Raw genomic sequence first — 22693 nt, 5'->3', positions numbered from 1 at the left:
CGAAGGCTTTCTCTCATTTCAAGGATTGGCTTCTCTTTGAGGAGAATCGTTCTGGCCGGCAATCAAGGACCTTGCATGTAGACAAGGGAGGTGAATTTATGTCTAATAAGTTTGCTCGTTTTTGTGCAAATAGGGGCATTCACCAAGAGTTTGCTAACACCAACACTCCCCAAGAGAATGGCATTTTGGAGTGGAAGAACCAAAGTGTGATTCAAGATGGCACGCACCATGATGGAGCACCGCAAGACACCTCAGTTTCTGTGGGCCGAGGCAATGGCTACCGCAATTCACATCCTTAATCGATCTCCCACTTCGGCCGTTGACAGGATGACACCTTTTAAGGCTTACTTCGGGACTAAGCCTGATGTCTCTTATTTCAGGATCTTTGGGTATGATGCCTATTGCACATTTCGAAGACGCAGCGTGATAAGTTCAAGGCGGCTTCCCGACGACAGGTTTTTGTTGGCTATAGCTTCCAATCCCAAGGTTATCGTTTGTTTGATCCCGTTAAGCGGGATGTCTACACGAGCCGAGATGTGCGGTTTGTGGAAGTACCGGCCACAGAGGGGAGTGAGAAGCACCCCGTCCTTGGAGATCCAGGGGAGAGTTGGACTCCCGAGACAATTTCTTTGGAGCCAGAGCCTCTTGATGGAGATTCTTCTTCGGATTCAGAGTCTTCTCTACCACCGGCCACCCCCGAGATCTTCCACCGGTGGATATTCCCGAGTCTTCAGCATATGGAGAGCGGCAAGGAGATGTTCGTCCTCCTCCTCGTTGGGCTCGTGACACCCTCCGAGATTTAGGGATCAAGGGGGTCCCTGAGGAGTGGGAACCGCAGGATGAACCGCGCAGGTCACGGAGGAACCACGCACATTCTTCGGAGCTTGTTTGCTCCAACTATTGTTTGTTGACACGTATTATGCAAGATCGAGAGCCCACTTCAGTGAAGGAGGCTTTGCTGTTTGATCATTGGCGGAAGGCCATGGAAGCCGAGTTGGAGGCTATTGAGAGGAATGGCACTTGGTCTCTTGTGCCTCGTCCCTCTCACAAGAAGGTGATTGGTGTCAAGTGGGTCTTCCAGACCAAGTACCTTAGCGATGGTTCTTTGGACAAGCACAAGGCTCGCCTTGTTGTTAAAGGTTTTGCTCAGCGCCCAGGCATTGATTTCCATGATACTTTTGCCCCACTGCTCATATGGCGACTATTCGAGCTGTTCTTGCCTTGGCTGGCCATAGGAGATTGCCTGTTTATCAGTTGTATGTGAAGTCGGCCTTTCTGAATGGTGACTTGCAAGAGATCTATGTTGAGCAGCCTTCTGGCTTTGGATCCTCGAATGGCAAAGTTTACAGGTTGAAGAAGGCCTTATATGGCCTCAAGCACGCTCCGCGTGCATGGAACCGTCAATTGATTGGATCCTTGAATTGGCTTCTCAACACTCGTGTTGATCTTTGTTTTGTTGTGGGTCTTTCGGCAGGGTTCATGACAGAACCCAAACAGGTGCATTAGCAGACTGCCCTGCGAATTCTTCGGTATTTGAGAGGAACCTCTAACTTAGGGATTTCTTATCCCGCAGGTACAGATGCTACAGATTTGGTTATTGCAGATTGGAGTGACTCGAATTGGGCTGGAGATGTAGACCACCGGCGGTCTACTACAGGCTACTGTTTTATCTTGGGTACAGGTGTTATCTCTTGGAGTAGCAAGAAACAGCCCACGGTAGCCCTTTCTTCTACTGAGGCGGAGTATCGGGCTATGTCTTCCACCACATGTGAGATTGTGTGGCTTCGGAGATTGTTGGAGGAGCTTGGCTGCCCCCAGACTCGTCCTACTCTTCAGCGGTGCAACAATGAGAGTTGCATTGCCTTGGTCCGGAATCCAATATTCCATGCCCGGACGAAGCACATTGAGATCCAATATCACTTCATTCGAGAGAAGCTTCTAGATGGGACCATTAATGTGGAGTACTGCAAGACGGAGGATAATCTTGCAGATTTGTTTATGAAGGCACTTCCCTAAACTCTTCTTCGGCAGCATTCCAGATCCCTCTGTCTTTTGATCCATCCAGGATTTGAGAGGGGGTGTTAGACAATCATTTCCTAGACAGTTGGCAGACAGCAGGTTCCACGTCAGTAGGTTGGTGGACAGCAGGCTCCACGTCAATAGTACGGCAGGGCTCTGGTACAATCGGCCAGATTTGCTGGTACAGTCGACCTACTCCAATTATTTCCTATTGTTTCAGCTATTTATAGCCAGTTTCGTGGCTCACTCCAGTATTCATTATTCAGATTCTGATCTTGAGATTTGTTGTCTGAGACAAACTGTGCTCGAGCCGACGGAGATGTCTCCTTTTCTCTCTCTCTCTTCTCTTTGTGTTCTCTCTCTCTCAGTCTTTGTCCTACGCTTTCGCATCGCTGCACTCTGACAAGTGCCACTAACCCTATTGTATAAAAAAGTGTTAATCCATGTACTAAGGAAAATATCTTGAATGTATAGACCAAGCTTAGATGTGATTGAACTACAATCGAATAAACATCCAAGCTCAACAGTATTGAGCTATAATAGAAACTTGAAGGGTAACCATGATTGAGCCAAAAAAATGCTCACTACCCTAGTTTAATTCAGCTATGGCCAATGAAGCTTGCTAGACCTACAATGGACAGGTTGACACCTCGGGCTCAAGGTCACTTGAATTGAACCACACTTGTTTGATAAATTGGTTTTACAGCGATGGATTGAATCACAGCTAGGTTTCGTTGAACAGTCTGGATTTTGATGACATAAGACAATAAAAGGGATAGATTGCTCAAAATATAAATCCATACAAGCTTCTTGAACTAGTTCTCTTTGTGTCATGTTTTTCAAATATGGACATTGCATAAACATTTTCTTTGTGTGTCAGATGCAGGTTTATGAGAACAACCAGATATAAACCTTGGCCAAGGATGCTACATCAACGTAATTATCACCAAGAGAATTATGAAACTTCCATTTTACAAAAATGATTCTAGGAGAACTGCTCAAAGTCAAGGTTCGACAATCCAGTCATTTTTTATGAAGGACGCTGATTCAATAGTCAATTCATTCTAATCTTGGCAGTGTCAGTAAGATATATCTGCACATTTGATCCCTCCAAAGTGCACAAGTTGCACAAAAAGTCTAGGAGGTAGAGCACCATACACTATTCGATGTACTGGCCAAGTCTGGCCCACACAATGTTGAAAAAGAAAGATGGATCTACTAAGAAGTGTTGGGTGGAGTCTCATGTTGCTGTTGCCATTACCAATTTTAGAACCTACCAACATACTTTTAGAAGGTAATAAGGCGGAGGTTGCTACTGGTATCTGGCATTGAGATGGATGAATTAAAGAATGATTAAATCTTTAAGGATATCAAAATATATCAAAGAACTCATACAAATGAAACACACCTCCCCCTACCCTGTCATTTCTTAAGAGATGATTATAGGAGTAAACCCAACCAATCTTGAGAGCTTTATCAACAGAGAAACTAGATTATAAAGCAGTGTGTTATGAGTATTTGATTAAAAGGTGAAAGGGAGTGTGAAAAATAAAGGATGAAACAAAGTTACATTAACACCTAGATTGACCTAGCAGACGAAAGATGGATATGTTTCAAACTCAGGCAACTATGAGTAAGGAACAATGTTAAACTGAGAAAGGACAAAAATAGAAAGAGAGAGGGGGTGCGGGGGAGACTCACAGACATAATTTCCAAACACTACCAGTAAACGAGGTAGCCCAACAGTAGAAAATATATCAAGTTCCTGTTCAACATCAAAACAAGCACAAACTGACTTTCAACACATTGTCAAAGTATATAACGAAAAGAGAACAAAAATTCACTGGGAACAAGATTTGAGATATGCGTCAAATTTAAGACATCATACAATCTATAGCTGAACACAAAGTGCTCCTAAGAAAGTATACTAGACAATGCACTCTTGTTGTTACCTTAATTTTCTCAATAGCAAGTCAGTACTGGACACAATTCAATTATTTCATTCCAGTACGAATAAGGGATGAAGATAATCCCCAGAAACAAAGAAGACAGGGACACACAGAGAGACAGAGAGAGAGAGAGAGAGAGAGAGGCGAGATGGCGCTACCAATGAAGTCTAAATGGCTCGCTGATGCCGACTTCCATTGCTGATGTTTTGAAGTCGCTATACTCAATCGAGGGCGCCTACCCTCTACTGATCTCTCTCTCTCTCTCTCTCTCTCTCTCTCTCTCTCTCTCTCTCTCTCTCTGAACTCGAGGTGCTGGCGTATTGGCCTTTTGTTAGCCTACCCCACTTCAAAAGGGAGAGGCTATGGCATTTGAATGTTATTGGGGTTGAAGTTAAGGAAATCATTTAAAATTTTGAGAGGAATTTTAGAAGGATATTCTTTTTCTTGGTAAAGAAATCCTATTTTTTTATGAGAACATGTCTTCAAAGGGGAGGATATAGCAACTGAATGTTGATGGGGTCGAAGAATTTTAGCTAAGGATAAAATTTTATTAATTGTAAAACTTGTCTCAAAGTATAAATTTTTAATTAGTCAAGATAAAATGTCTTGTGTGTATTTAGGAGAATGCATTGAAAACTTTTATGTTTAGTTATGTCATGTTTTGTTTTTTAAGGAGTTACTATTATATCTAACGATACATGTTAGCTGATGTGTATCAAGTATGACAAGTTCTAAACATTTCTATCTTTGTGAATTGAAAAATTAAAAATACTATGAGAGTGAAGAGAGGAAGGATGAGTATAGTGGAGAAGTGGCTTTTATTTTGTGCGTGTGTATTAAAGATCATACAGGACAAAGTTTCCCACACTAAGCTCGGCATGGGGCTTTGCATGCAATGACATTGGCAATGCTGAACAAGAGAAGAAAGATAACTCAGCAATGTTTGAGGAGAGCGTGGATGAGAACGCGACTCTAATCAAGCCAAAGGGGAATCGAGAATCTCACACAAGAGAAAGCAAGAGGAGGATAGTCTAGATTACTACAGCAACAATCCCATCAAAAAAAGCATGCACTTGACAACCAGCACCTCAACTTAAAGGAGGATATTCATTTTCGTCTTAAGGCTAACACGTAAGTGGTCTCGGAACTAGTGGCTGTGTTTTTGCAAGGGAACATGGAGAAGGAGAAGGATGATTTCGTCAAAGAAAATCACACTGGATTTAGATAAGGTATGTGCCAATTTACTTAGGTTCGGCTCTAAATCAACCTTGGTCTTCTACAATATGGTTCAACAACATCCTCAAGGGTGATGATGCAGCCAATCAAATATATTATGCAGGAAGGGGATTCTTTGAAGCGGTGTTCGCAAGGAGGCTACAAAAACGGTGTTGGCACGAGGGCCCCAAAGAGATTCTTTTAATTGGTACTTGGCAAGAACTTAGAAGGTGGCATCATAGAGGGTGCCATCATAGGGACTATGCTTCTCAAGATTGGATCTAATGTATGTTATGCCATGGCAACAAGTCGAGATGGGACACGATTGCATAAAGACGAAGTGCGTAGTGTGGATGGAGATCGTAGAGTTGCTTGCTTATCTCTCGAATCTTCTACTTCCTAACATCACAAAGGGGCTAAAGAGGAAGTGTGTAGTGTGGATGGAGATCACAGAGTTGCTTGCTTATCTCTTGAATCTTCTACTTCCTAACATCACAAAGGGGCTAAGTTGGCCTCTGTATATTTTCCCAGTAACCAATCCTTTCATAAATACATCGTACCTTCTTTGGAACATGTGAGAAGTAACCAAAACATTTAGACATTGATGTCCTATACATTGGAGAACTCTGATTCAAGCCTGGTTGAAGTAAGTTCAAAGGCAATTTTGAGGATGATGTGGCTGATGGTAGTCGGTCCATAATTCAATTTTGAGGATGATGTGGCTGATGTGAGAAGTAACCAGAACATTTAGACATTGATGTCCTATACATTGGAGAACTCTGATTCAAGCCTGGTTGAAGTAAGTTCAAAGGCAATTTTGAGGATGATGTGGCTGATGGTAGTCGGTCCATAATTCAAATTAGAAAATCTTCAATAATAAAATGGAAGGTAGAAGTTTCTAAGAGCACTTGCTTTAGGACACCTCCAATTGAAAACTTCTAGAAGAAAGCATTTATCCCTAAGGGAAGCCAAGAAAAAGAAAACACCTTTGCCAATATTAATGAATACCCCTAGATCAATCGAACCAATAGTATGCAAGTCTTGATGCTAAGATACTAATGGCTCCATTCAAGGCTGATTTCGATTGTAGGAAGTAAGGTGGTTTACTACACAAACAGACAAACCAATGTTGAAAGAATGGGCTTTAGAGTGCTTGCTAGCTCTTGGTTCAATAAGTAGGCGACGTTGGAGAACGTGACTAAGGCTTTGAAAGATAAGCAAATGACCAAAACTCTCTTCATGAAAATGCACGGTAGCCTCTTTTGATTTTAAAGGAATTAGTGGTGATATCAAGAGGAGTCTACTTTGGAGATGAATCCTCCAAGGGAACTTCAAAGTGGTTATGTTCAAGAGCACAAGTTACATAAGCAAAGTGTTGGGAATAAAGGGCCACCGTCCTTGCACCCTACACAAGTGTGAACATACCCTTTCTGGGTATTGTACTCTATTTGATATATCTATCTGAAAAACCTAAAGAGGTATATGTCATTGTACCCACACATGCTCTCTTCTCTCTCAACCTACTGCATCTCCATTGAAGCATAGAGGAAGCTCCATATTGAATCCTTCACTTCAAACTCGGATCAAAGCTGGGGACATCTCGAGGAGCTCCCCGACATTGTTTCAGCACATAGTTCAATACTTGTAGGATTGGCATCCATGGTCAAACTATGAAGGTTCAAATCAGAGCCTACTCTCATCTATGTTGATGTATGCCTATCGAAGCCTTGTGAGAGTGTTCTTTGGGACCCCTTTGAGCTCTCTTAATCCTCATTGGTGCTCATCATTGCCCTTGGCTCTCTAGGACAACAACACGCAAATTGTGTCATTTTTACAGGCAGCCCTACACAAGTTGTGATCGGCACGTCCTCCTTGGCAACCATTGGTCACTTACACACTTCATTTGCAACTCCTAGATGATTGCCATTGGCTCTTGGCCTTGATCTTTGACTTGGCATTGTGCTTTGAGCTACACACTCTCAGTCAAGGGCTTGAAATTACAAGTTTACAAGTTGGAATTATAGGGTAGCACCCTGATTTCATGCTTCATGCTCAATTGTGATGCTTATGTGATGTCTATTCATGCTCCTTTGATGTTGGACACCTTGGGGATGTTTGCCTATTGATTGGCCATCATTTTGGCACTGATTTGAGCCTCCATTTGCTTAGTTTGGACAGAGATATGCATGCTGAAATACACAAGGCTGAATGCATTTCACATGGATTATGATATGCTTGATGCTTATGGCTACCATTTCAGGTTCTTTCTATGATGCATTGATGTCTATCATGGATGTTATGCACTCGAAGGTGATTATGGGGATGTTTTGAGCTTGGATTTGGACTTGTCAACATTGTCATTGGCTGCAATAAAATTGCAAGTTACAGGTACAATATCTAGGAGGGCATTTGGTACAAATTTATGCTTCCTATTGATGTCTTCGGGTATACTGATTTGGTACTAAATCATTGGCATATGCTTGGACAGTGATTGCACATGCTTTATGCCCCAATTTTGGGATGAAATATATTAGCTTTTGCAAAGTTTTTCATGCTGTATATTGTGGACCATGTCATGAGGATATGTATTTTTGAAACCTCACTAAACATTTGGATTAATTTTTAATCATATGGTTAAGTAAATGTTGCACATGTGAGCTATAATTGGGGTTAGAGTAAATTTACGAGCCTAGGACTCAAGGAAATCATGGGATGTCAAAGGCGAAAGTTGCTATAAGTTATACCGCACATGTACTTGGTGACATCTGGTGCTAATTGTTGGCCTAGGTCATTCATTTCGTCATAAGTGTTAGTTGGTGACACTAGAGAAGTGGCGTTTAATGGTACCTAACACCACTCTGATGGTCAAAGATGGCACACAAACACTCAGGGATGGAAGTTGCCTAGCCAATTTAATTATTGGCTAGTCTGATTATTTTTCAAGGCACCGAAATAATTATTAGATTAATTTTTAGTGTTTAAAGACTGAAAATTAATATTTAATTATGAATAATACTAAAAAAACCATTTGGAAAGGCTACCACTTGTCAAAAATGCCCATGCAAGATTGAAAAACGTCTTTAGAAGCTCGAGAGAGGCATTTTTAGTGTATTCAGTCTGCAAGAGAGAGAGAGGAGATGATCCTGGTTTGATTTGCAGCCATTAGAGGACCTTGTGAGAAAGCCAACAGCAAGAGAAGACCAATCAACATCAGGTGACACCATCTACACGCTATTGAGATAAGGCAGCAGCAGTAAATGACTGATTTTCTTCCATTCTATGCATCTACAAGCTGTTAAGATAGGGCAGCACCAGTAAATGATAGATTTTCTTCAGTTCATCGTGAAGAAAGTCTGAATTTTTTCTCTCGTCAGCATTCTCTCATATCTCCCACCCATTTCACAGCCTTGCTCCGAAGATCTTAGCATTTGGACCCTTGGAGACTGAGAAATTGCAAATTTCCATACTGTAAACCCTAATTTACATTAGAAATTAAGGTTAAGCAGCTGCCTCGGGAAGCATGCCAAAAATAGGAAGCTCCAAGACTTGGATTTTTCAAAGCTGAAGCTGAATTTCAGCTAAATTCAAGTGGAGGACTAATCAGCCATTGAATTTGGGGCATTTCCATCGTCTATGAGCTGAGTGAAGACCAATTAAGTGCCCAAATCAAGGAGCAAAAGAGATTGAAGACTTGCCGGTCACTTTAGACAGCAAGGGAAGTTTGGATCGCAAAGAAGATTGGGAGAATCCCATTGTAAAACAACTTCTTCAATAAAGCTAATGAAATATGGAAAGGGGCACAAATTTTGAGGCCAATCGAGTGCACATTGTCCAAGATCAATAGGTAAATTTGTATTTTCAGATTTGCATTTATTGTTTGCTGTTGTTATTAAGTTGTAATCGGGGATTTACCACCCATCCACGAAAGGAAGGCTGGTTACATGTTTCCATTGCCGGGATACTATCAAATACTTTGAATCGGTGGGCCCGTGGTACATGACTGCAACTTGGGACTATTGCATTTGAAATAGTTCTCAGCACTGAATTACAGCAAGCATGTCTTCACATGGTGATATAGGATTAAGTGGAGAGACTGCATCACTCCTTGGTCAATCACGTGGTGAAGGGGGAAATACAATGACGATGTTGCGTATGGTTCTTAGCATGAACAGCATGCTGAAAATGTGGAAAATGTCCCGAATGTTGGCACTTCAATGCATAAAGAGGCCGATGGCCACCAAGGGGCTAAAGAATTTGATAATAGCTTCAAGGATCGAATGCGTACAGCAGCAAATCTCTTTGCTGAATTGGCAAAGGATCCCTAGTTTACTCGATTCTTGAATGCCCCAAAGAAGGACAGCAAAGGCAAAGAGAAGAAGACACCTTCTATAGCTTCGAAACAGCCACAAGAACCGAAGGAAATGCCTAAGTCTTCTTTGAAAGAGCCCAAAATGTGTGATGAGCACAAATAGTTGGTATCTGTGGGGTGGCAAATGCAAATGCATGGCCAACTTGGTAGTGCCAATCCATGGGAACATGGGCAGTAAGGCAATTATGCATATGTAAGCATGGGACAGCAAGGATACTTTGGTGGTGATACCATTTTTCATGCTATGGTTGGACAAGTACCGCATATGGGAATGTATGGCACAAATCCCTATGGCATGCAGTAGCCAATGCATGGCTCACAACACCCAATGTATCCGGGTAATACAAGTGTAATGCCTCATCCCATGTATAGCAAAATATGTATGGTGCCTGGGGCACAAAGCGGGCCATATGGATATGTATCGGCACCCCCAAGGACAATTGGATCACAAGGATTTGATGCTGATCATGTAGGTGCTTCAAATAGTGCTCGTTTTTATGCAAGTACAGCCAATGCACCCTTTTTGCAGCAGCCCATTTATGACAACTTAAGACCCAAAGGGGTGAGAGTAGAAAAGCAGTGAAGTTTGAGTCCTTCAATGGTGTACAAGATAGGCTGAAAGTTTTGACTTTCATTCAGCAATTTGATGCAGGCTATTTAAGAGGGAACTTCACCGAGTCCTCAAAGATTCGAATGGCAGCCACTTTCTTGAAAGGGAATGCATTACAATGGTGGTCCACTCTTTTGATGCAAGGTAGAGCACAGTCAACGAGGGTACAATTCAAGCAAATGTTTGCATTGAATTGGTTGACAAGTACCTTTGAGATAGACATCATGACAGCTTGGAATAAGGTGGAAACCATAAATTTCAGCTGTTAGTATGGTTTATCACATTGAGTTGGATGCCATAAAAGAGCAATATGTTGTTGATTCGGACTTTGCTAATGTTTATAATCAGCTTTGCAATGACCAAAGGCATGGACACTTTGTGCTAAGAGATGGATTTCTGATGATGCATGGACGACTATGTGTCACAAAGCAATTAAGGCCTAGAGTTATCACTCAAAGTCATGCTCCTCCGTATGCAAGATAAAGAGGTATTGATACTACAGTCAAGGCAGTGAAGCATTTCTTTTATTGTCCAGATTTGAGGCATGATGTAGAACAGTTTGTTAAGACATGCATCATATGCTAGAAGATAAAGCGTTATAGGCAAAAGAAATTGGATTTGTTGCAGCCCTTACCTATTCCAAATAGGCCTTGGCAGAGCATTACAATGGACTTTATTTTTTAAGCTCCCTAAGACACCTACAAGGAATCATGAGATATGGACTATCATTTGCAGGTTTAGCAAACAAGCCCATTTCATTCCGGTGAGGAAGAAAATAAAGGCTGATAATATGGCACGATTGCTTTTGTAGCTTAGCACATCTTTAAGTATCATGGTATGCCAGAGTCGATCATTAGTGATCGAGACCCCCTGATAACCAATTTATTTTGAAAGGGCTTATTTGAGAATATGGATGCCACGCTGAAATTCTCATCATCCTTCCATCTGCAAATAGATGGTCAGTCTAAGAAAGCAAATTCCACAGTGTTAGATCTTTTAAGGTGCTATGTTTCAGACCACAAGACACAATGAGTAGTATTTGCCCTTGGTTGAGTTTGCTTACATCAATACAATGCATAGTTCTACGAGCAAAGCTCCATTTGAGGTGGATGTAAAGACTGCTTTCTTACATAGTGATTTATATGAGAACATCTATATGCAACAGCTTGAGGGTTTTGTTGCAAGGGGAAAGAAAAGATGGTATGTAAACTCAACAGAAGTTTCTATGGACTTAAACAGGCACCATGAGAGTGGTATCATAAGTTTAATACATTCATGTAGTCTCAAGGGTTCAACATGAGTCAAGCGGATCAACCATAAGTTATATATCTTATCATTCTCAAACACAAAATCAAATATAACCATATAAATATTGTTCTTAATACACTTCTGAACATATATAATGCATAGTCTGTAACCAACCTTCCTCCTTGGAATGGGTGGTGATAACCTGATTTAAGAGTTAATTACAACAATAAATAAATGCACATAAAATGAAATACACACTTTACCATAACATTCTTGGACAATAGACACCCTGTTGGCCCCAAAATTGGCGCCCCTTGCGGTATTTCTTTAGCTTTCATTCAATTGGAAGGAGTACAACTTGAGATTCTTCAATCTCCTCCTGCTAACCAATTGCTCTTGCTGTCATAAATGACCAGCAAGCCTTTTGGGTCATTTGCCCCTTGATTCACCCATGACTTCTTCTCCAATTTGACCCTTTGGCTGGCCAAATGCTGCCCCAAATCACTTCGGGATGGGCTGGCTCCTGAAATCCCTTGATAATCTTCAATTATCAGCTGTTGATTTCAATCCCTTGAGCCTTCAATCTTTGGCACGGATCCCAAGATGGCTGCTAAACCCTAATTTCTGCTGGAAATTAGGGTTTACTGCAGAAATTACAGATCAGCCCAACAAAAATGGCTGAAATCTCCTCCAAATGACTGAGAATTGCTGAGAATGGCTGAGCCTAGGCTGAAGGAGATGAGAGAATGCTGTAAAGAGAGAAAATTTTGAGATTTGTCGCGAAGAACTGATCAAAATCAGCAGCTGCCCTACTGTACCAGCCCCAAACGGATGCACCAACAACAATAGGAGCATTAGAGACTATGATCTTCAGGAGAAAGTGCATCAACAGCAATTGCCAGCTTCCCAAGGTCAAGAATATGCAATCTCCATCACCAAAATGGTCTCCAATGGCTGGGAATTGGCCCCAAAAGCTGGCAGCAACAATCCAACACCTCTTTCCAACAGCTCCAAAATGAAAAAAACGAGATTTCCCTCTCCCTTCAACCCTATTTAACCTTTCCCCCACTTGCATGGGAAAGTTTTGCCAAGTGACAGCTTTCTTAATCCATTTTCAGCTATTTCCAGCCATTTAATTAATTTTCAGAATTAATTAATTCTGAAAATTAATTCAACCCTTAATCCATGCCCAGAAAATTGACCTTGCCCATCCAAAAATTAATTGGCTAGGCCATTTGCAAACCAAAGTGGTCCCACGCATTAATTGATCCTTGAACAAGCATTAATCCATTAATTAATGCCTAGTCCCGCGTGTCACCACTGACACCTAATGGCCAATTAATGGTCCTAGGGGCAAACTGACACCAAAATTCACCTAGAATCTAACAAGTGTAACTTGTTACAGCTTTTGCCATTGACACCCATCTTTTTCACAGGGTCCTTCGGCCTTTAACTGTGAAAAAGTAGCTTGCACCTCACATATGCAACACATGTGCATCTTTTAATTACACATTTGATTAATCCTTTAATCAAATGTCAATTAAACATAAGCAAAGCATCAAATTTTCACATCCTCGAGACAGAGTCTATCCCTTCGAGAAAGCCATAATTCTAGTATATTTTTGGGTTTTCTAATAGTAAATTTGAGTAAGGCTAGCCATAATAATTTATGAAACAAAAGACTCATCCTCCATGCTTTTCTAACATCTTGAGCTTTTTTATTTAATTACAATAAAGGACCTATGAGTAACTACATAACTTGATTGAAGGATTTATGAAATTCCTTGAGATAGAATTTAAAGATTTAGAAATATCTTTTCTTTCCTTCACCACTTTTATTCTCTATGGGCCAACCATTGTTGTTATGGGGGATGACTATAACTATGGGTTGTCAGTTGACCACTGGTTCTATGGGCTAGATAGGTTCAGAGAAAATTTTGGAATGTTCTTCAACTTCAGGTTAAGCTTCACCACTAGTGAGCCCTTCCTCATGTTTGAGAGCTTGCACAACATCTCTTCTCTTGGAAATTATTGAATAGACTCATAAAATCAAGTAGAGCTTCCGCACCATGTAGGGAAGAGAGAGAAGAGTTTGGAGAATTTTGGCACGGCTTTCTATATGATTCAAGGAGAGAGAGAGAGAGAGAGAGAGAGAAGTAGCTTTGTTGGACTCAACACGATGGAGTCTACAACTCCGGGGGGGGGGGGGGGGGGGAAGAAAGGTTCGTCTTTAGTGTTTTAAATGATGACATCGATGATCTTAGGGTGGGGGCTCCATTTTTGGAACATGGTTTCTTTTTTATTACTAAAAAGGAAAAGCTTTTACAAATTTTTTGGAAAAAAAGAAGCACAGTCATAGGCAACTTATCATGCCATCCCTCCAAGGCTCATGAACGAATGTGGAGACCAAGGCATAGACCTTGGTATCTTAGCCTTGTTATACTTAGCAATACGATATGAAGGTTTCATTGGCCATGTTGGTTGCATGGGAGAAGCCACCACTTGCTCATAGGAAAAACTTCTTGGGACGTCACCCATCCTGGTAGTCTCATCACTCAAGTGTGCTTAGCTCCTAAGAGACTATCAACTAGGCTAGTTCTTGTTATTGTTTTATACTACAAACATAATTCTAATAAGCTTGTCTTGGGAGTGTTTCCACTTATGAATTAGCATGTAATACCTTATCAATAATAACAATTATTCTCATTATTAAAACATAGTTAATACTAGTTTAAAATGTGTACTTTATTATATTTAAACATTAACAATTTAATTTTTCTAAGTACACGTGTTTAATGAAGTCTAGGTGTGCAAATGTCATAACTTTCGTATAACATTTGTTTTTCAAACATAAAATAACTTGTTTTTAAAGCATATATTTCTCAAACATAAAATAACTTGTTTTTAAAGGAGATGTTTTTGCATCTTGCTTTATTTTAACAGAATGTACACACACATTGTTTATTAAGGTGAATTGAGTAATGGAGACATTAGTCTTAGCAATTGTGGTGTAGCTAGACTTTCTACCTTGCATCCCAACAAAAAAAGAGGCTAGTCTCTATAAGAGAACACAATATTGCTACTTTGTGAAGTGAAGGATTCTAGACGGAGCTTTCTCTATGTTTCAATCGAGATGTAGTAGATTGAGAGAGAAGAGAGTAGACATAGCATGTGTGGGTACAATGACATGTATCTCTTTAGGTTTTTCAGATAGATATATCAAACATAGTACAATACCCGCAAAGGGTATATTCACATCCATGTGGGGTGCAAGCACAGTGGCCCTTTATTCCCAACAACCTCCCACCTAAAGGCAACGTGCCGCAAGGTAGAAGGAAGAATCAGCTAAGTCTAAGTATGTACAAAGCTGAAGACACCTATACATGTATTATAGAATGTGGTGGTTCAAGTCATCGAGATCCCTAGCCCAACACTCCTTAGCACTTTGTAGAATTTGGAAAAACTCACCTAAAGGTGGGGGTCCTATGTTCCCAAGGGAAGTAGGTGTTTATTTTATTTTGATCACTTGAGCACCTGAGAGAGCAAAGGGCTAAGTGTTAAGACCCCTATTATATAGAATGGATCTTGCGGCTCAAGAAAGCTTAGAGGGGCTTTAGGCCAATAAATTCTTTGTGATCTCCCTTTTGATCACAGACAAAGTGTAATCACACACAACCATTCATGCAGGATTGAAAGGTCCTATCCTAGGTTGGAGAGTGTTTTTCTACAAAAAGATGATTTTGTACCACTCTACAAATTGAATGTTTTGATCACTATTATGAAATAAAGTAACAGACTTTTGCATTGTTTGTTATGTGCTAAAGATTAAGTTTAACTAACATTGTTTAACATAATAATAAAAGGAAGTTGCTCTTATGTGTCCAAACATCATGGTAGTATGCTCTGCTAATTAAAAAACTAAAGCAAATCCAATTGAGGAAGCTGGGAGGCTTTGATCCTAATGATTTGGACACCTATGGCTAGATAGACTTAATAAGTCAGGTAACTTTCTAACACTAGATAAAGTTCATTAGATCGTGAAACCCCCCCTCCCCCCATGTTGGTAGGACTAATTTTGGGCTTAGCACCATTTATGAGGCCAAAGCTAAGATTTTACATTATGGATCCCAAGTGTGGTGTTGACCCTACTCTCATACATGGGGGGTATTGATTGATCGAGCCATCCAATGTGGCCGATCCAAATGTCCCAAACCCCGACATAGGCGTTGACGACACTTCCACACGCAAATACAAGAGATTATTGCCCGAGCTAGAGCCAAGCTCTCCACATCCCCATGAGCTTGTATCAGCTAGAGCTCTTTTATTTGTCAGCTAGAGTTCCATCCACTTAAACTTTTAATTTTCTTGTACGGTTCGTTACATTTTCATTTATTGGTCAGACAATTGTATCATCGTACATATGGTTGTAACACATGGTCTCATAGGTGAGTTTGGCCTTTTTGTAGATGTTAATATATCATTTCATCTCTCTCTCTCTCTCTCTCTCTCTCTCTCTCTCTCTCTCTCTCTCTCTCTCTCTCTCTCTCTCTCTCTCTCTCTCTCTCTATATATATATTTATTTATTTATTTATTTATTTATTTATTTATTTATTTATTTATTTTTATTTTTATTTTTTATTTTTCACACACAATTGCTCCACACTTGGGCCAATGGTTTTACCTGAAACATGGTTCATGGCACATAGACAATAAAGCTAGAAGTTGAAGGATAGTATGAAACTTGACAAACTAATAAAACACACACGTGTCAACTAGAAGGAGAAACATGGGTTTAAATCACAAGCTTAATACTGAAAACAGAAAACTCAAACAAGCCACAAAAAAAGGGTAATCCCAAAATTGTTGGATTTTTTGAAATGTTTTGGAGACTATGTTTTTGTTTTTTGTGCTTGAAATATTGTTTTAGGATACTACAAGATTTTCAACCGCATAGAGTAAATGTTGATCTTGGCTATTCAACTACTGGAAGAAGGCTCCCTAGGCAATACACTCGAGGCTTGGTCCTATACACGATAGAATCTTGCAAGTTTCACTCCTCACCACGGTCACCTTGTTGAGAAAACACTTCTTCAGTTTATACACTTCAGTTACGGTTTCACACTGATAGCCCCAAAAAGGATTGGTGTCCTCATTTTGGACATTTCATCAATGAGTGCCCACAGTGGTAGGCCACCCTAGACAGCTTAGGCCTATAAATAGGCCGTCACTTCATTCATTCCTAACCCTCTTCAATCATTCTCCGCTCCTCTTCTTTCGTCACTCAAACATCCTTTCCTTCTCTCCAAACTCTCCACTACCCTCACTGTTAGAGATTGTCATTCCCTAGACAGCCAAGTGTGTTGCAGAGCAGCACGCAATACAGGCAGTACAGCGTAACAGCCACATCACCAACTAGGGCAGATGCCACATGGCAAGTGCAGTCTAACAGTTCTACACAAGTCGACTATATTTAATGCAAATGACCTGGTCATTTTTTGCCTTTTCTTTTCTGCTATTTATAGCAATCCTCCAACACATTGTCATTACTTATATCTAACAGATTACAGTATGCTGGTGACAAAGACAACACTCGAGCTCGCGGAGATTGAGGTCCTCAAGGCGGAGACATACGCAAATATTCTCTCTGCACTCGTGTATAATTCTGCATTCTTATAAAACATTCTTCATTGCAGATTTTTTGCGTTTCACCATCTCTTTCTCTCTCTTCTCTCTCTATTCACTCTTTGTCATGGTCATTCGCTTCCTCATTGCTTCACTCTGACATGGTATTAGAGCATTGAAGGACTAACCTAGGGTGGACCTATCTAAAGAGGAGTTTTCAGCGCGACACAAGGCTGAGTTTTCAACGTTCAAGTGCGAGCAAGTGAGCTGCGCGTCAGAACAAGGCTGAGGCGAGCGTGGGCATGCAAGAAAAGAGAAGATTTGCTGAAGCTGCTGCTGTTTTTCTGTTGTTAGAGAAGGAAGAAAGCTGTGTTTTTGCCTTCAAGTGCAGATTTTACTTTTTCATCGCCTCCGGCGGTTGAAAAAGGTTTGGAAAACGAAGACAAGAGCCCTAGCAAGCTGCATTTTCACAGTCAAAGGGGGTTTTCTTTTGCGTTTGTGCAGGCATTGTAGGTGAAGATATCTACAAAGACTGATGTGGAGTTGCAGGCGATCATGGACAGGAAGGTGCCTGTCCTACCGGCTCTTCCATCAAATCAGAAGCTTGATGGCGACAATTACCATATTTGGCGAGTGATGATGTTGGCCATATTGTGTCTTATGATTTAGCAGAGCTTGTGGTGGAAGAGATTAACTAGCCCTTGATGAGAGATGAGTCCATACTCTCTTCCAATGCTTGTGCGGAGTTTACCAAAGCTCGGTCTCATTGGGACAAACTAAATGCCAGGATTCATTCTTTTCTCTTTCTGTCTTGTACAACATCTATGATAGCCCATATCAAGCACTTGTCGGTGGCTCAAGAGATATGGCTGGAGCTTGACCAAATGTACAACCGGATGACCCTTATGAAGAGGGTTTCTTTGGAGGTGCAGATGCGCAGATGCAAACCTTGTTCATGAATAAGTCTTCGCTTCGGGAACACATCAACAAGCTTCGGCAACTTTAGATGCAAGTTCAAAATGCAAGAAAGCCCATTTCCTCCGAAGACATGGCGATCACTCTATTGTCCCAGTTGCCGCCACGATTCGGTACTTTTTATTCCGCTCTTATTGCTTCAGGGCGGGAATCGACTCTTTGATAGGAAGAGTTAGTTCCTATGGTCTTGAACCAAGAGGAACAACTGAAGGGACAAAATGCTTCCAAATCGGAGGCATTGGTTGGTAAAGCCTCTCAGAAGAAGGGGAAGGACCAAAAGAAAAAGAAAGAAGACAACAAATCCAAGAAGGACAAAAAGAAAAAATCGACATGTCATATTTGTGGCAAGACCGGTCATTGGAAGAAGGATTGCCCCAATAAGGACAAGAAGAACACCAAGAAGAAGGACATGCAGGATTTTGGAGCGGTGGCTGCACCCTCATCAGCTGCTTTTCTACACTTAGCACTCATTGAGGACTCTGCACCGAAGACTTCTGATGCTGCAATGACAGCTCCCAAAGCTCGAGAGTGAATCGTGGACAGGGGTGCCTCATGGCACACGATTCCTTCAACAATTAATGTTGCCCATTTGGGATCCTCGCATGGGCAAATTCTCATTGGAGATAGTTCTTCTATGTCTATTATTGCACGGGATGAGATGAAGCTTATTCCAAATGGACGTGGTGGTACCCACACTTCCGAGGTGTTGCATGTGCTAAGTTTAGGGTATCATTTGCTTTCAGTCCATAAGATTTATTCTCTTGGCCTTTTGTTGGAGTTTGACAGTGATACTGTTCAAGTTCTCGATCATGGATCGAGGAAGGTTCTCCCTTTAGGGTATGAGGAGAACGGCATTTACAAATTGAAGTCTTCTACAACTCTTACTTTTCTTCTTTTTACCTCTCATACACAGTCCAAGCTATGGCATGCTCGATTTGGCCACCTGAACTATGAGTACCTTTGGAAGGCATCATGAGGATTGCTCGTTCGAGGTTTGCCGAACATAGTGGTGAGCCAGCAACCATGTGCCCCCTGCATTCGTGGAAAACAGCATCGGGATGCGATTCCCAACAAAGCTTCGAGGCGGTCTACTTCACCTATGAAGCTTATATCTACAGATCTTTGTGGCCCGATGAGGACCGAGTCCCCAAAGGAAAGCCTATACTTCATGTTGATTGTAGATGACTACAACAGGATGAACTCGGCCTACTTCTTGACATTGAAGTCGAAGGCTTTATCCCACTTCAAGGATTGGCTTCTCTTCGACAAGAACCGATCTGGCCGCCGATTGAAGACCTTGTGATCAGACAAGGGTGGTGAATTTGTTTTTAATGAGTTTGCTCATTTTTGTGCATATAAGGGCATTCACCATGAGTTTGCTAATACCAACACTCCTCAAGAGAATGACATTTTGGAGCAGAAGAACCGAAGTATGATCGAGATGGCACGCACCATGATGGAGCATCGACAGACACCTCGGTTTCTGTGGGCGGAGGCAGTGGCTATGGCAATTCACATCCTAAATCAATCTCCCACTTCGGCCGTTGACAGCATGACACCTTTTGAGGCTTACTTTGGGACTAAGCCTAATGTCTCTTATTTCAAGATCTTTGGGTGTGACGTCTATATGCACATTCCGAAGACGCAGCATGATAAGTTTGAGGCGGCTTCCCGCTAACAGGTTTTTGATGGTTACAACTCACAACCCCAAGGTTATCGCTCGTTTAATCCAGTCAAGCGGGATGCCTACACGAGCCGAGATGTGTGGTTCATGGAAGTTCCGGCCACAAAGGGGGGTAAGAAGCACCCCGTACTTGGAGATCCAAGGAAAAGTTGGGCTCTCCAGATAGTTCCTTTGGAACCAAAACCTCTTGACGGAGATTCTTCTTCAAATTCCGAGTCTTCCCTTCCACCGACTACCCCAATGGAGATTCTGCCAATGGATGTACCCAAGTCTTCAATGGATGGAGAGTGTCGAGGAGAGATCTGGCCTCCTCCTCGTTGGGTCTGTGACACCCTGCGTTTCATTCTCTTTCTCTCTCCATTTACTCTTTGTCATGGTCATTCGCTTCCGCATTGCTTCACTCTAATTCAAGAGGACATTGTGGTTCGTGGTGGACGTCTACCCTCCTTCCATCAACATATTGATTTTATGATCTGTCCATATAAAAACTTATGTGCATTATATTATCTAATAGATTATAACATAATAAATAAAATAATGTTATTATCAAAATACATATCTACGTTCTTGTTAATAGATAGTATTGTTCAAACTAACATGTGGAGTCATCTGATTCACTAAGAGAGGAAGCATCTATACCCATTATATGATGGGTGCCAAGTATCTTACCTGAAGACGCTGCATGTGCTCCTAAGTGTGCAGGCAAAGTATGGGTGGAGCGATGCGAGTGTGACTATGAAGTAACTTATCATTGAGCTACTACTCTCTACCATCATCTTAACCTAGAAGTTATGTCTTTGGTCCCAATCAATTGATATGATGCAAACAAGAGCAAACTAAAATAAGCATTATTGTAATTCTCTCATTGACACTATCTTTAGCAAATTACCTTGCTCCTTCAAAAAACATTCACAATTCTAAATGGATTTGAAAAAAAAAACTCCATATAATTTGAGAATGCATGGGTAAACACAAGTCCCACTTGTATGCCTTGTTCATTATGCTTCTTGTAGATTCAAGTGCAAGGTTTGAATATCTTCTCTAGCTTACCAAGGATAACTCCTTGCTGTCAACACTTCCACAACTTTCAAGCCAAAAGCTAGCTTGACTTTTTATTAGAGGCAATCTTGAGTATCCTCATGTAGTTGCATGAGCGTTGTCTATTATCAATGAGCCATGTAGCCTAGCCCTAGACATCTTCATGGCTTATTGATGTTCATCAAAGGTGGTCCTAAGCCAAGCTTTGCTGAACTTATTGATGTTATTGATGTTCATCAAAGGTGGTCCTAAGCCAAGCTTTGCTGAACTTGTGTGTAAAAGCTAGTAGGGTCTCTAAAATGTATTGCATATTCTCTGAGAAAGTGACCACGATCAAGAAGGCTTTGAGGGTGGTGCCACGGCTCTAGAAGCGCTTGCTCATTACATTCTTTTGAACAACTGGTGCAATCTTCATTTACATGGTAGTTTGTCTAATATTCCTTTAAGGTGCATCAATCCCATGCCAAGCTCTTCCTATACCTCGCCTTCATCTTTATCATCCCTCTATACCTCATGAGCCTTGGCCATACTCTGATAACCCACCACATCATATCCAAGATTGCTTGAAACACGTTCAAGGTAGAACAACAGTAGGGCTCAACCATCCCTCCCTGCATTGATCTCCTTTGCCTTACCAAGGGGGCCATTGGGGATGTTGCAGATCTTGTACTTGTGGCAATTTTGATCTCTCATTCTCCACCATCACAAGCAATTCGTAGTCCACAATATTTTGTCATGCGCACACACGTCCACTACCTCTTACCATGTGTGTACACCATCATTGCTCAACCTCAAACAATTCTCAATGCAATCGTTCCTCCTTATCTTTAGAGAATAGCAATCCACATTTCAAAACGTAACAAAAGCCGATATGGCTTCAATTTCTAGACCCCATTCTCTCGGCAACCTCTGCTCATGCCCCCTTCTTCGTTGCTCTATTATGCTCAGCCAAGACACTTCCCTTTGAAGATAAATAACAAAACACACTTGATCATAAATTTCCAACAAAATTCCCTCACCTCTGTTGTTCTCCAATTGTTTGATCCTAAGTACAACTGTCGAGGCAAGGGTTCTATTTGTGCTTGCTTTCCTGCATTTAGTCACAATGATCAGAAATATCAAAAATGCATTCAGAAGTATAAATCTTTTGAACTAAACTTCTCTCGCTCCTTGGTGAGATGCATTCAGAAGGATAAATCATGTTGGATTAGACTACTCTTGACTCCTAGATATTCACAGTATATGCATTCAGAAGGATAAACTACTCTCGCTCCTTGATATTTAACAAAAACGCATTCAGGGATGTAAACCTTTTTGACTTAAACTACACGCGCGCGTGCAGCAACATACCTAGCAGCAAACTGCCGGAAAGGAGAGTGCGAGAGGAAAACGCGCGCCAGCCTTGTGCCGAAGAAGAGGCGGGCGTCCGATGCCAAAGCCTGGCGCTTGAAGGAAGCAACCTACGAACAGCACAGCTACTCCTCGTCCTCCTCCTCCTTCAGTCTACCTGCGAATCTACATCGCGAGTGTGCACTTCCCAGCCTTACTGCTTTAAAAGTTGATAATATCTGCCTATCTCGCCCGTGAAATGGCTTAACGTTCTTTCAAACCAAATTGAATTCCCTTGTTGCCCCCGTTCATCCATAGCTCCTTCATTTGCTGCACCTTGTATGACCACATGATAGTAAAATTGTTTAGGTGTTCTCTATGTGTCCATCTTCTCTTTGTAGAAGTTACCAATTATATAACTAAGGTAAAGGGACCAATCAAGTATCATTTAGTTGTTTCCAATTATATGGTTTTTCGATTGAGTTATATTTTCTTAATAGTTTAACTATATATATCATATGATACTCAAATTATAAAATTTACACTATTTTGATATTGTTATCAAATAAACCAATTATAAATGAAGGGTTCATAAAAGAGTCACAATAACAAGCCAATAGAGCGACATAGAAAGA

The 22693-nt window shown here is 41.1% G+C and overlaps 1 protein-coding gene across 1 annotated transcript in view; it reads right to left on the bottom strand.

Moving 5' to 3' along the window:
- LOC148019306 (Ribosomal L18p/L5e family protein) overlaps positions 1 to 22401 on the bottom strand; it is a 35950-nt gene extending 13549 nt beyond the window's left edge. Inside the window, exons 1-3 of the mRNA XM_087660906.1 lie at positions 22080 to 22401; positions 21749 to 21819; positions 3721 to 3784 (exon numbers count right to left, since the gene is read on the bottom strand). Coding sequence (XP_087517032.1) covers positions 3721 to 3726 — 6 coding nt within the window. The 5' untranslated portion in view covers positions 3727 to 3784; positions 21749 to 21819; positions 22080 to 22401. The remainder of the gene's footprint in view (positions 1 to 3720; positions 3785 to 21748; positions 21820 to 22079) is intronic.
- Between the last annotated feature and the right edge of the window lie 292 nt (positions 22402 to 22693).

This window comes from Lygodium microphyllum, chromosome 20, assembly GCF_053477565.2.
Source record: "Lygodium microphyllum isolate KBCC chromosome 20, Lygodium_microphyllum_v1.1.10, whole genome shotgun sequence".
Lineage (NCBI taxonomy): Eukaryota > Viridiplantae > Streptophyta > Polypodiopsida > Schizaeales > Lygodiaceae > Lygodium > Lygodium microphyllum.
Note: the sequence above shows the minus strand (reverse complement) of the source record. Positions and strands in the feature narration are given on the sequence as shown.